Source organism: Tiliqua scincoides, chromosome 1 (assembly GCF_035046505.1).
Source record: "Tiliqua scincoides isolate rTilSci1 chromosome 1, rTilSci1.hap2, whole genome shotgun sequence".
NCBI classification, from domain to species: Eukaryota; Metazoa; Chordata; class Lepidosauria; order Squamata; family Scincidae; genus Tiliqua; species Tiliqua scincoides.
The window spans coordinates 149784031-149799141 of NC_089821.1; the positions used below are offsets into that span (position 1 = coordinate 149784031).

At 43.0% G+C, this 15111-nt stretch overlaps 1 protein-coding gene across 1 annotated transcript in view; it reads left to right on the forward strand.

Annotated features, from left to right (window-relative positions):
* Positions 1 to 13266, forward strand: part of FGF18 (fibroblast growth factor 18) — a 132929-nt gene extending 119663 nt beyond the window's left edge. Inside the window, 1 exon segment of the mRNA XM_066639214.1 lies at positions 13000 to 13266. Coding sequence (XP_066495311.1) covers positions 13000 to 13266 — 267 coding nt within the window.
* Positions 13267 to 15111: the final 1845 nt, after the last annotated feature.

The following is a 15111-nucleotide window of genomic DNA, read 5'->3' on the forward strand; positions in this document are numbered from 1 at the left end:
GTTCCATTGAACTACATGAGACTTACTTCTGAGTAGACCTGCCTAGGATTGCGCTATAAAGATACCATGTCACTGAAAAGCTAACATGGGGCATACCCACCCCTAACCCCTGCATTATGTGTGAAGCTACTCTCAGTGGTGCTTTGACAGGTTATTTTAAAAGATAAAATAATCTTCCATCTTTGGAATTAAATGTTGCTGAGGATGGCAGCTATATCTGAGAGAGTGACCAATGGCCTAGAAAAGAGGTGAGAAAGTCAGAGGAGGTGGAAAGACCAGGTGACGGGCAGCCCAATCCTGAGCTGCCCAGAGCACAGGGCTGCTGTGGTGGTGAAAACAACTACTGCAGAAACCAACACACCCAGACAGCTGTCACCGCTTCCTTGGGAAAAGGGAACATTGTCCTCTTCTCCTGAGTAAAGTAGCCTTGCAATGGGGCTACCCAATTCTACAGCACCCCTGACAGAGCTCCACTGGTTCTGCCCCCTCTCCCCCCACTGGAACGCCTCCTCCCTGCCTCCCCCCACCCCCTCCACTCACCTCTCTGCTGCCTGGTGGTCCAGGTGACTGCTGCCTCCTGCAAGCGCTAGCCTAGCGTGGGCTCAAGCTAGGCTAACTCCAGTGCTGGGCTGGGGCTAAGTACCGCAAACGTGCCTTACGGCACTTTTGTGACAGTGCGCGCTAGTGGTAAGCTGGCACACAGAGCTCAGGATTGGGCTCTGAGTTGAGTGTACATGATAATTCAGATCGCTCAAGTTTGATTTCATTGAAGAGTCACCTGTTCATTTTTTTTAATGGCATGTGTCTATATTTTGTACAACTAATCTGTTTCTGAATGAGTGTCAATGCAATCATATGCCTACTCAGAAGTCCCATAGAGTTCAGTGAGGCTTACTCCCAAGTAAGAGTGTATAGGATTGCAGTACAAGTGTGTCACTTTCAAAAATAAACACATGTGCACTTAGGCTCAGTGTGCTAGAATAAAGGATAACTGAAAGAAACAAGGCAAGTGTGAGATCAATGTCTTTATTTCTGTGTTCTGCTCCTGATCTCAGATAGGTATGGAAACTCAACAGAATACTTCTGATATAGCTTTCAGAAACAGCCAAATTGGATATCAATAGGAATGTACTTCAGAATGCAGATTTGAAATGCAGATACTGTTTAGCTACTCCATCACTTTCAATGGGATGTGCATTTGAATATGCACTGGAACAATGGAGTCTTTCTTCTTCATTGCTTTCAATGCATATTTTGATTCATATCCGAATGTGTACCCATAATGATTCTTGAACCTCCAGCTAGCTTATGCAAGAGTTTCTACAGCTAGCCACTATTTTTCCTCTTCAGCAATCTTGCACAAAGATTTGCATGCATAGCTGCCTGTATATAAATCATATAGAAAGGGCTATAAGGTTTTTATAATTGTCCGTACCGCTGGAACTACCATATCTGAGTCAGAAGTAGAACTTGTCGGTATATTACAGCATTTGCAGAATGCAACATTGTAGCCATCTATGGTAATTTGATCAAATGGATTTTGAAGGACATAAGAGACTAGATTTTTCATGTACTCTGCTGCTATCATTCAAAGATCTTCAGAATATTCAGTCAGTGACTGTCAGGAGTAAGTGTAGGAATCTGCTTTGTAGGGCACACGTTTTGTGTGTTCACTGAGATGGATTGTAGACACATACTTCTTAAATGAAAGTGATTAAGGTATATAAACAGTGCCCTTTTTGTTGTGGTTGAATTCCAGTTTGGTTGCCCTGCCAGGTAGTTTTAACATGTTAGAAAATGTCAACCTGACATGCAGTAGAACAAAAATGTAAATATTTAAGCTTTCTGCTATAAGCTGTTTTATATTATCTGCAGTTTGTGCTGCCTTCAAAGTGCTTCAGATTTGCCGATAGATACTGGAAGGTTTACTGAGGGTCGGAATTTGGCTACTTCAGCCAAATCAGGAACAAAATTCTCTCCCCACCCCCCGGCCCAATTCTCATGTTTCTTATCGGAGCTGCATCTTTCTTGAACAGTACTTTGAATGATTTCAGTGGAAGCTCTTCATTTCCCTAAGTAGGTGGGACAATAGAGTAAATCACAAGGGATACTTTTGGTTTAACTATATCTAGAACAAGGCAGAAGTGTTAGTCATCGGAGTTTCTTAAATCCTTGAGGAGTAGAGCATGCGATTTCCTCAAAGATGCAGCAGAGAACTTGACCTGCTTGGGAGTCGGAAAGGAGAATGGAACACGAATCGGAGAGCAGAGCTTAAAGACGGTCAGTGTAAAACAGCAAAACATTTTTAATGCTCCCTGGGGATTCTGAGTGACTGCCCTTTCTCTGCCCTCATCTGCACTCCTTCTCTATTTCTATCTATTTTCTTTGGTAGAGTAAAAGGGCCACAGATTAAATTCAGTAACAGTTCAGAGGTGGCAGGGATGGTGTGACTGGGGATTTCTTCTGATATGGATGCCCTGGATCCACAGTTGTCACTTCTGCCATGGCATGCGGAAAAAGAAGCCCCATACCATGCTTCATCATGTAGTTGTCACAAACCAGGAAGTGTGAGACTTCTGGTTTTATTTAAAGGGACCATTTGAATGAAGGAACTCCTTGATGCAAAGTCATCTTTGGTAAGGATGTGGATCACTAAGGAAGTGGATCTATGAAGTGGATCATTACCACAATGATTACTGGGCTGGGGCACCACCCTTATGAGGTAAGGCTACAGTGTTTGGGGATCTTCAGTCTAGAAAAAAGGCGCCTGAAGGGGGGGACATGATTGATTCATAGAAAATTATGCAGGGGATGGATAGAGTGGATAGAGAGATGTTCTTTTCCCTCTCACACAACACCAGAACTAGGGGACATTCATTAATGGGAGAGTTAGGACAGACAAAAGAAAATATTTCTTTACCCAGTGTGTAATGAATTAATAGACTGTCTTCACTTGCAAATGCAGCCCCATATAGAGTAATTTCTTTACCCAGTTTGTGTTTAAACTGTGGAACTCCTTGCCACAGGATGTTGTGATTGCATCTGGCCTGGATGCCTTTAAAAAGGGATTGGACAAATTGCTGGAAGAAAAATTCATCACAGGTTACAAGCCCTGATGGGTATGTGCAACCCCCTGATTTTAGAAGTAGGCTACCTCAGAATGCCAGATGCAAGGGAGGACACCAGGATGCAGGTCTGCTGTTGTCTAGTGTGCTCCCTGAGGCATATGGTGGGCCACTGTGAGACACAGGAAACTGAACTAGATGGGCCTTTGACCTGATTCAGCAGGGCTGTTCTTATGTTCATGTCCATGTTGAGAGAGGTGGTGGCAGCAAATGACTTGGGGTGAAAGACACTCTGAAACTGCTGCCCCCTCACCATATCATTCAACATTGATACAAACAAGCTTCATGGCTAGCCTGGCCTTGAGTGATGGGATGACTTTGCACCAATGTTTGCTAGGCTTCTGGTGGACGCTTTACACCCTGATCATGCAGCACATGAGATCAGCATAGGTACTCTTTCCCCATCTCCAGGCTCCCATTCAATATGCCATTAAAAATGTGCCCTGGCCCAAATGGGGACATTGTTATTCAGGTTACTTCATGTATGAAAATATTTCAAGTTAGCTCTCTGTAGTGCTCTGGAACAGTTAAGGGTCCCTCCCCCTTTAAAACTGTTTTATCCTATTTAGGTTTTAATTATATTACTACTACTACTACTGCAAATGCTTTCTTTGGAGAAATTTCTGAGCATTTAATGTCCAGCTTTCACAATCATGTCTTAAGAAAGAACCTATCCACACTGGAGCAAATGAGAGAAGGCATGGAGGGTGTAAAATAAAGGATTAATGCTCAGTCCTATGGGGACTGTGCACTGCCAGAACTAGCATTCCTGCAGTGCAAGGTCATTTACGGCTGTTGCAAAAGGTGACACACTATTTTGCACAACTGGAAATGCTAAGCAACCACATACCAATGGCCCATCAACAGCCCCCAGCACTGGTAAATTCGCTCAGGGGATGGAAGGAAGGTGGGGGTGGGCAGAATAGGTGAGGGAGGAACAATGACTCTCATGTAAGGAACTTTAAAGTTTCAATTATTCAGTTATATTTTGACTGAAGCAGCCACATTTTTGCACACTGGACCCCCAAACCATCTTTGTTAAGCGCATTCATGCAAGGAAACTCACATTTATGCTTACATTAGTGTAGGTGTGTTAATCCAACATGTGAAGTTGTACCTATGGATTGATTAATTTATAACCCAATCCCATCCTGCACTGGAACAGTTGGCCAACTGGCTTGTACTGTGTCCAGCACAGGGTAGGAGGTGGCTGCTGTGCAAATCAGAGTGAGGGAATTTATTTCCCTTTAGACCATGTCATGTGACAGCCACCCCAATGTGACTACTTGGATCGGCACCGGCAAATTCACTGGTGCAGATCTGAGCAGTCCAGTGTAAGGCCAGGCTACTCAGGAGGGGGTTTAGGATATGGCCTAGGTTGCCCAGACCAGCCCTACTCTCCTCCCAGGCCAGGTCTGGCTATGAGCCTACCCTCCCCCACACTGAAACACCTGCCCTGCCACGACCCTCCCCAACCACCACCACCCCACCAGCCTCCCTAGGCCAGTGCTAACTCACCCTTTGCCAGCTTCTATTTTGTTCAATGGAGCTTACTCTCAGGAAAGTGTGGTTAGGATTGCAGCCTTAATTGTATGCCCTGATTATGGAACACACTCCCCAGAGCTTGCCTGCCTGGGGCCTAATATGAGAAGTTTTCAGTGCCAGACAAAGACCTTTTTATTTGTCCAGGAATGTAATCAATTTTAGCTGCTCTTTTGTCTTACTCTGTTATATATGTATGTTTTTAGTGGTTTCTAATTGTTTTTACCTTTTTTTTTGGTAAGTCACTTTGAGACTCTTGATTTAGAAGCAGGTTAGAAATTAGATAGATGGATAGATAGATCAATTGATCAATTGATTGATTGGGGGTTCCCTAGGAGCATTTTCAGCTGTTGCAGTGCCCCTCTGACATATTTGCTGAGCGTTCTGCCAAGACTCCCAAGTATGTTTCTCAAAGGATTCTTCAGGTTCAGAGGCCAGTATGTTGGAGGAAGAATGCATGTAATGAGTAACACTTGGCACTCATTTACTGTTAGGGATGGCCTGGCCTACAGTGCTGTGAAGCAGCTGAAAATGCAGAGACCATGGGGAAATCTCAGTGGTCATATTTTCAGGATGTCTTGGCATGGAGTCAGACAGCTGAGAACCAAAGATTCTAATGACAGTTTGATGCAATGGCTTCATTATGCAAAAGATGTAGCTCCATCTCAACCATTATCTTAGACATTCACAACAATCTGCCAAGACTTTGGAAAGATTTATGAATTGTTATTATTCTGATGCTGCAGTAAAGCTGTTTTTCTTGCCCCTTCCCTTCCACTGAACCATCAGATATGGCAGGTTCAGAATGTTATTGGATACTCCTGTGGTGTACAGAGAATTTAGGGTAAAGAAAAACATGGGGGTTTGATCCGAAGGTACGCTTCCTTGAGCAGAACGTAATGACTGCTTATGGAAGTGCTGTTTTACATCTTGTGCGCTATGTGAAAAAAGTGAACTTTCACTTGAAGATGTTGTTCCACTTGCACATGCAGAATTATGCTATAGAATTGTAGTGCTTTCTCTTATAGCCCTGCAAAAGCTGTTCTGTAAGCATTTGCAGAACAGTACCAGCTACTATTTTCCTTCCATTCACCATTTTTGTAAAAAAAAAAAAAAAAAATTAAACTGTTGTGTTTAAAGCACAGTGGATTCTTCATGTGGGTTATGAGCCTGGTTCACACTGAGTGACGCATCCAGTGTCACAACAATCTGGTCTGCATATCCTGTTGAATTAGGTGGTAGAGTCTTGGGATGGTAGAACGAACTTCACCACTTCAGGCAGTGGGGTGGGTGAATGAAAAACAAAAAAATTCTCTGCAAGCAGGATTGGGTTAGAATCTGACTGATTCTAGAATAAGAACATAAGAACATAAGAACAGCCCCGCTGGATCAGGCCATAGGCCCATCTAGTCCAGCTTCCTGTATCTCACAGCGGCCCACCAAATGCCCCAGGGAGCACACCAGATAACAAGAGACCTCATCCTGGTGCCCTCCCTTGCATCTGGCATCTGTCTGATGTGCTAGCTTTTTACTGCCGGGGAGGTATGTATGTATGTATGTATGTATGTATGTATGTATGTATGTATGTATTTATTTATTTATTTATTTATTTATACATACTATGGGAAGCCTTCCGAAATGACATCCCTCACCTGTCTAGAGTGGTAGTTTCCCATTTCAGGTTTCTACGACCTCATTCTTCTGCATGTGCAGACCATGCCCCAAGTGGCAAAAAAGAAGCTCATGTTCATCAGTCATCTTTATATATGCCATTTATGCATATATGTGTTAATGGGAGAAGGGCGGGATACCAATAAAGTTTATGATGATGATGATGATGCCCTGATTCAGTATAAACGCATATAGATGCTCTGTGCTGATGGGTCTGAATCCCTCCCCCCATGCATTCAACCAGACAGGAACATGTAGGTTCCAAAATCTAGCAGCATGCATGAAAATCTCCTTGCTATATCTCCCTGTACCCTGGCAACCCTAGCTTCCTGTGATCTTTTTTGTGAATGTGCACAATGTTCGGTGTTTGGAAATTCTTCAAGTTAAATGATGTGTGTTGGAAATTCATGTAAATTAAGCTTGAAAGCACTAAAGAATGGTCATTTAAACCACTGAAGCTGTACCATATGATGTAAATACAAACTTAAGAGGTTATCTGTTGGCCTCTTGCAGTGGCATGAGGAGCAAATGCCCCAAGCGCTAGGCTGGGGGGGGTGGAGGCGCCGTGCCTCCATCCACACTCCCATGATGCCCCCCTCAAGCCACTCAGGGCAAAAGCCCAGAGGCATTCTGAGGCAGCATGCTGCTTCCCTGACCCTCCAAAGGCCTTATAAAGGATTCAGAAGGCCTAAAAAAATCACTTCCATTTTCAAGTAGGAGGCTCCCCTAGCTCTCAGAATGCCTTCTGAGGTCATTGAAATATCACTTCCAGTTTCTTCCGTGAAACCGTAATTGATGTTTTTTGGCCCTCCAAGGCCTTTACAAGGCCTTTGGAGGATTGGAGAGGGTGTGTGCTGCCTCCCTGGGTCTCTGGAAAAGAGACAGGGGGTAGTGGCAGCTCTCCCAGAGGGAGGGTGGCAGCCTGTGATCTTGGCCCCGGGTGGTACTGAGGCCAGGATTGCCAATGGCCTCTTGGCACTCCCAAGAACTGAAATGCAAAGCAGAACCAGCACTGCATCCTAAAGAGTAACCACCATGCACTGAAAATAGGAATGTCCAGCATTAGCAATTTCCAGAATCCTTCACATCAAAATTTGCCCTTGGATTCTGGAGTTCCAAATTACTTGGTCTTGTTGCTGAGGTGGAATCAATGCATTAGGATTAGGAGTTCCCCATTGCTCCATTTTTGATATCTGGATTTTCTCCAGAACAATGTGGATGCACAGTTTGCTGCAACTTTCTGTTCCTTCAGTTCAACCCAGATAGTATCAGTGCATAAATATGCATTGATAAAACTCTGGAAGAGAAGCAAACTTGATATGGGTGGGTGGATAGAACACTGCAGAAAAAGGATCTTGATGAAATCACAGTTGTATAGAAATTGCTTTTCTGTTATCTCCATTTTAAAGCAGGCCATTATCCCCTCAGGCTGTCCCCCAACCTACACTCTAGAGATAACAATGGTGGCCTACTTTGCAGGGTTATTAGAAAGACTATGGAGAATGTGTATGACACATGATGCTGAATACATGCCAAATATAGAATAAGCACAAGTCTTTGGAGAACAAGATAGTCTGAGGCTTTATGCAGTGATTCAGACTAACTTATAAAACCATGCCATGTACCTGACAATTTACTTAGAAAATTTGGCCCTTTCTCTCTACAATCATATTGTACATTCCAAATAATCTGTGCTTGGTTGAGAAATCAGGTTGAGACCTGCTTGTGCAGAGACCAGAGGCTTGCTATGGACTGACACATTGAAGTCCATTTCAGAATTGCAGTTTCATCAGGTTGTGCACAAAAGCATCCATTGCCCCCCCTTTCCCATATAAAGCTTTTCAGGTGGCTGAATGTTGTTTTTTTAAAAATTTTACTAAGAAGTAAGAACATTGATGTTATTGCTGCTCCTGTTCAGTGCTGGCTCAGACTGCAATCCCATGCACACTTCCTTGGGAGTAAATCCCATTGAAATCATGGGAAATCATGGGAGTGTATATGTGGTTAGAAGACACAGTTTGTCTGGTGCCACTGAAATTCGAAGAGAATTACCTCTGAACAGCAAGTGTTGAGTGGTCTAAATGAAAGGCTGTGCTTGGAGAAAACATTTGTGCTGCAAAAGACTATCCTTTGATCCCTTCCAGTTGGAGAACCTGAAATGTTGAAAGCAAAGCCAGAAGTAGACCAAATTGGACTGTAAAAGGTGTGGAGAGGGGAGGATCAGCAGATTCAGGGGAGTGTAAATCTAAGGGCAACAAATGTTTCAGCAGATTTGCCGAGCATCAGTTCAAGATGTTCTGTGTTTACTACCTGAGAGATAATTAACCAAATGCTCTGCACAAACAATCCAGTAAGTGCTTCAGGGCCTTTTGAGAGAGACATGCTCAGTGACCCTCTTCAGCTGGGTCTGTTTCAGGTCAGATGTGGCCCACTGTGCATTTATACCTCCATTACAGAGAACACTTCTTTTGTAACAGGTCCGTAGTAGGCAAAATGCGGCAAGCAAGATTTAAACATCTAAACTTGATTATTTGCAAACTCTGAATCAGGCCTTTCTTCTTATTGCTCCCTCCCCTCACTTTGTCTTTCCCTCCCCTTTCTTCCTTCGCTCACTCTTCCTTCTCCTTTTCTCTCCATTCCTACCAGGGTCCCTATAGACAAACCAAAGTATGATAGGGAAGAAACTGCAACTATACGATGCCCCTTCAGTATATTGTTGTAGCGTAGGGTGAATATTATCACTGTTGCTTTATCTTAAAAGTGTTTCAGTCATACAGGCTTATCCTTCGCTGCCTAGTTGCAGTTTAAAAATTAGGACTATATTTTCTGAATGTTTCAGTAATTTGATATGGGAGGTGTCAAAAGAAGATGTTCATCTCAGACTTTTGCCCATGGCAGTTTCTCATAAGTCAACCAGCACCGTCAAGAATTGTGTCCTCATTTCACAGCACAAGTTTCATGATGGTTGATTGTTACAGCTTTCTTTTCTTATGGCTCTTCTCTCCTGGGTCAGCAATAACAAGTTCTGGCAGGTATCTGCCAGTCACCAAAGACTAAACATTGCCTGTCACCTGCTCCCTGCTGTGACCAGATATTCTTATCCTTCTCCTCCTATAATGTCTATGCCCTTGCAAATGGGAGTAGGGATAAGTCCTTTGTCCAGATCTCTGTCTGGACTATACTAATACCAACTCTAAGACTTCAGATTTTTAAACAATTATCTGCAAGGCCCCAAATTCTCCCACATTAAGCGCCCAATCCTATTCAACTTTCCAGCACCAATGCAGCTGCAATACAGCTCCAAGGTAAGGAAACAAATATTCCCTTACCTTGAGATGGCCTCCGTGACTGCCCTCCTAGCATAGGATACATCAAATGTCTTGTTGGCACAGCTGCACTGGCGCAGGAAAGTTGGATAGCATTGGGCTGTTGATTGGCTGACAGCACATTACTAGACATGTCTACTCGGAAGTAAGTCCCACTGAGTGCAATGAAATTTACTCCCAGGTAAGTGTGTATAGGATTGCATCTACACACTTGTGTATATGTAAGTGTGTATAAGATGTGCTCTGCTTAACTAGAGTTACAGAAAGCTCAGGAGAAACATGTTAGATTCTCCAATCACACTTTTCATTGTCTTTCATTTCCTATCCGATGTGCAATGTCCACAGCTATGGACATGATCCCTGAAGAAGCCTAGCTTGGTGAATGCCTCATTCTCAGCTCAGGTTTGAGTAGACATATCAAATATTTATTTTGGACAAATGCTTGTGTGAATTTTGAATCTTTTACCATTTTGTGGAGGAAATGAAATAATTTCTGCCATTTTGTTTTCTTTCTTAAGAACATAAGAACAGCCCCACTGGATCAGGCCATAGGCCCATCTGGTTCAGCTTCTTGTATCTCACTAGAATGCCTCTCACATATATTTGCTTATATGTAGGTGAGCCAACACCTGATTTTTTGTCATTCATCAGCGCTTTGATCTTTACTGATCTGTTGCATAGGAATACAAAACTGCAAGCAGGACAGGAACAAATTAAGGACATTGAAACTCTCTGCCGCAAATAAGAACATAAGAACATAAGAACAGCCCCACTGGATCAGGCCATAGGCCCATCTAGTCCAGCTTCCTGTATCTCACAGCGGCCCACCAAATGCCCCAGGGAGCACACCAGATAACAAGAGACCTGCATCCTGGTGCCCTCCCTTGCATCTGACATAGTCCATTTCTAAAATCAGGAGGTTGCACATACACATCATAGCTTGTAACCCGTAATGGAGTTTTCCTCCAGAAACTTGTCCAATCCCCTTTTAAAGGCATCCAGGCCAGATGCCATCACCACATCCTGTGGCAAGGAGTTCCACAGAGCAACCACACGCCGAGTAAAGAAATATTTTCTTTTGTCTGTCCTAACTCTCCCAACACTCAATTTTAGTGGATGCCCCCTGGTTCTGGTGTTATGTGAGAGTGTAAAGAACTTGATTTCTTAAAAAAAAAAAAACAAAAAAAAAAAAACAACTTTTGCTCAAGTCCGGGACTTGAAGAGATAAACTTTTATCAGGAATGGTAATGCTTTCACATTCCTACTTGCCTCCTGACTGCCATCACTCATCTGTTTCTTTTACCTGGTTCCCTTCACAGCCCAACAATCTAATGAATGCCCCATGCTGATTTAGCAGTTGTGTCAAAAGGCTGAGTGACCTAAACTATCAGGGGAAAGGGCAGGAGTTGAGAGATGATTTCAGGTCTCTGTAACTATCTCTCTATAGTTATGCTGTATATTTCCGACAGGGAATCAACGTATCCCTTCTGGAGAGGTGAAAGAATTTTCTTTCTGCTTCTGACTTAGATGAGGGAAATATTTAAATATTGACTATGCTCTCCAGAAATTTCTAAGCAATGCAATTTTTATTTAGGCAAGTTGAATATGGGTAGTCAAAAAGGTGAGCTGCATTTGATGTCTCCATTCAGTGTACATGAATTCTTCAGTACATAAATCGGATAGTCAAGTGGATGTGATTTGTAAGGCGGTGTCCCTAACCTTGTTCAATTATTGCGCTTTGATTTTTGGAATTCTTTACTCATTGCCCTCAAACCAGCACTCTAATGCAAACTTTATGGCACTGTAAAATATACATAATATTTGGAGACCTTTTGTTTCAAGCTTAATATCACATATGATTGCAGCTATGAATCATCTGAAAAGGTTTAAGCAGAGCAGGAAATGTCCTGCTATAATTAGAGAGGTAGATTCTTACCAGCCTTAAAAACTTAGGAAAATCTGGCCATAATGACAATGATGCAGTTGCCCTTTCTGGATTGATTTCTAAATAGGAATTGAAAAGAGCCAAACCAATTCATTACTGGCAGGTAACGTTGCAATATGCAGCATTGTTTGTACACTGTGTTGCAAAATATTTCAAAATCTGCACCCAAACCATCAAGGTTTTGTGCCAAGGAAAGCTAAATTCTGCAACCTGCACAAATTGTTCCCGTTGACATGAATTCTCATAGTTTACTTTGACACTTTTGCTATTTTGCATAATCCTGGTTTTTCTAGCCACGGGAAAACCGAGGGCACTGAAGTTCCAAACCTAGTGATAATCGTATTCAGTGCTGTGTCTGACTTCCAAGATCTTAGCGGTATGGCCTGCATACCGCTAGTGGTTTTTAAAATGGTTTTAAAAAATGAAGGCTAACAGCCCAATCCTATCCAGAATTGGGCTGCTAGGCTGTTGGACTTACAACAGTGGAAGTCAGTTCCACTGTCATCAAATGGTCAGGGAGGACATGTGCAGTGCTGTGAGTGGCCATTCACCTTGTGCTGCCATGAGAGGCAGCAGTGTCCCAGTTCCATCTTTGGACTCCACCATGCCCACCAGCTATGGGTGTGGGTAGAGCAGGGGCAGGCTGGGGGTGAAACTGGATGGGGAGGGGGAGGAGCAGGGTAGGGGGGTGGATCTGGCAGCAATGGTGCATGCCAGATCCTATCCTCTCCATTGAGGAGCTCTCTGCCCCATTCCTCTCCTTGGACATATGCCACCAAGAGTGGAGACCCATAGGTGACCCAAGGTTTTGTAAGATATTATAAGAGCATGTTGGAAGAGAATACATGAAGAGTGATTTGAACACTATAGAATGCTATAAAAATTGCTGACTATTCATCCAGAAAAGTTTTTGCACTAGTCTTCTGTTACTGTAAAACACTGGTTCCCAACCTGTGGTCCGTGGATCACAGGTGGTCCGCGAGACCCTGAGAAGTGGTCCGCGAGGTCTCAGGAAAAAAATCACCCGTGATCACTTCCAGTGTCTCGCCAAGCAAGCCATCTCCTATGGACCATCAAAGAGGGCAGAGAAAGCACTGCCCACAGTAACTGAAGTGTCAGCTGTGGCTGTGGGTGGTCCATTCTCTGTCCTTTTTGATAGTCCATGGGGAGACGGACCATCAGAGAGGATGGAGACCACACCACCCACAGCAGCATGCGGTCCATGACAATTCCAATTACTGCTTCAGTGGTCCGTGAGCTTCTAAAGGTTGGGAACCACTGCTGTAAAAGAAGCTGCAACAGTTACAGCAATTGCTGCTACAAACATCAAAATATGTCTTCACTGCATAACCAATTACAAATTATTGACTGTATTTTATTTTATTTGCAGCCAGATGGCACCAGCAAAGAATGTGTCTTCATTGAGAAAGTCCTAGAGAACAATTACACGGCCTTGATGTCTGCTAAATATTCAGGCTGGTACGTCGGCTTCACCAAAAAAGGGAGGCCCCGGAAAGGGCCCAAGACTCGGGAAAACCAGCAAGATGTTCATTTTATGAAAAGATCCCCAAAGGGTCAAGTGGAGTTACAGAAACCTTTCAAGTATACCACAGTGACCAAGAGGACTAGGAGGATACGACCCACCAATCCCAGTTAAAAGATAGACAAAGACTGTCATGCAAATAAACTACAAAAGATAGACTGTACCAGAGGAATATTTTTACACTAAAAATAAGGGAGAAGCTCTATTTTTGTACATTGTGTTTAATTTTTTTTTAAAGACTGGATTAAAAAAAAAATGCTGGGGAAGCTGTAAAAGTTTTATTGTAACTTGAAGAAGAAAATGAATGGCTCTATTTAAATTGATTTTTTTTTTTTTTTTTGCTGTGGATTGACATACAGGTGCTTATTTCTCTTTTGGAATGGACAACTTTTTCAAGCCAATCCCCAGAGGGGAAAAAAGTTCATCGTAAAAATTAAACCACAAACCAAAGAAACCAAAGTTCTTTTCCCAAAGCCTCTGAAACCCTTGGAGAATTCTCTGGTGTTGCAGTGATCTGTTTGATTGCCTGCTGCAAGCTTGACCGAGACGAGATGGTCTGCAAGTCCAATATAATTGAGCATCCTTGGAGAGCTCAATACCTCAGTCCTTTGTAACCTTCCCGACGACATAAGGTGTCACAGCTCTGTGACCCTGCATTACGCTCACTTCTGGAAAATGCTGCTAACTACCTTCAAGTGACTAAGTAAAAATAACCTACTACACCAATGATAAGGGAATATTTTAAAACCAGCTCTATTATATATATAAATATATATTATATATATATATATATAAGCTATTTATTTCACCTCTCTGTATATTGCAGTTCCATGAACCCAGTATTACTGCCTCAACAATTAAAAACAAATTATTTAAAACACATACACGTATTACTGCTGTTCACATGTTCCCCCCCTCCCCCAGCTTTTCACTGAACTACACTGAGACCCTAAAACTTGCTACCTGGGGTTGAGCTCGACAAGAATTTTAGATATCAGTGTCCGAATTTGTTCTCAGAAAAAGCCAGCTTGCAGAATGAATTGCAGTCCATAATTCTACTTCCTGGAAAATGTGCTGCCATGTCAGAGTACAGGTGTTTTAAAATGTGGCAGGCAAGGATTGTTGTTTGTTTGTATTCACACACACACATCTTGTTCTGCCAGGGCCAAGCTGACCTGGGTACAACATTGTATTAAATGCTTGGCGGGGGTGGTGGTGGTGGTGGTGGTGGAGTTCATTCACACAGAGCCACAACAGTGGATCAGCGTTCCGTTTTCAATGACAGCAACGAACCTCAACCTTGATCAACCACAGCCTGCACGATTCCTCTGTCCAAACTGGAATGGGCCAAGGTTCGTAAGGACCGCCAATTAAGAACTGAAGACACTGCTTGAGCTTTGTGTGAACAGCTCTACCAAGGATTAGCATGCCTGTCGCTGCCATCTTTTGGAAATGGCTGCCAGTTTTTTTCACCCCAATTGGAAACACATTTATGCGGACGTAAGCACCAGTGGAAAATCACTTACCTCCGAGTGTAAATGTATTTAGGATTGAAGTGAAAGGCCAGCGTAAGCATCTTTGTATAGTCTGTATGTAAGCTATAAAGGGGAGTGCACTGGAACTAGTCCTAGTTCATGGGACGTGGGCAAAGGGACAGCCAGACTAAGTGACAAGGGGGCTCTCGTGCTTACCTTTCAGAAGTTTATGTACTTTGTTTAAAAAAATGCACTCTTAGTCAAAAGCCTTTTAAAATAAACTTTATTTTCCTTAAATAAGAACAAAAGACATTTGTGATTGTTCAGCTATTGTTCACAGTAACAATACACATAGCTCTTCTCATGCTCCTGATGAAGAGAGAGAGAGAGAACACACAGTGATTGAACTTGCGAAGCTCACTCACTAAGGTCTAGCCAACTATGGGCCCAATCCTATCCAACTTTCCAACTCCAGTGTAGCCAC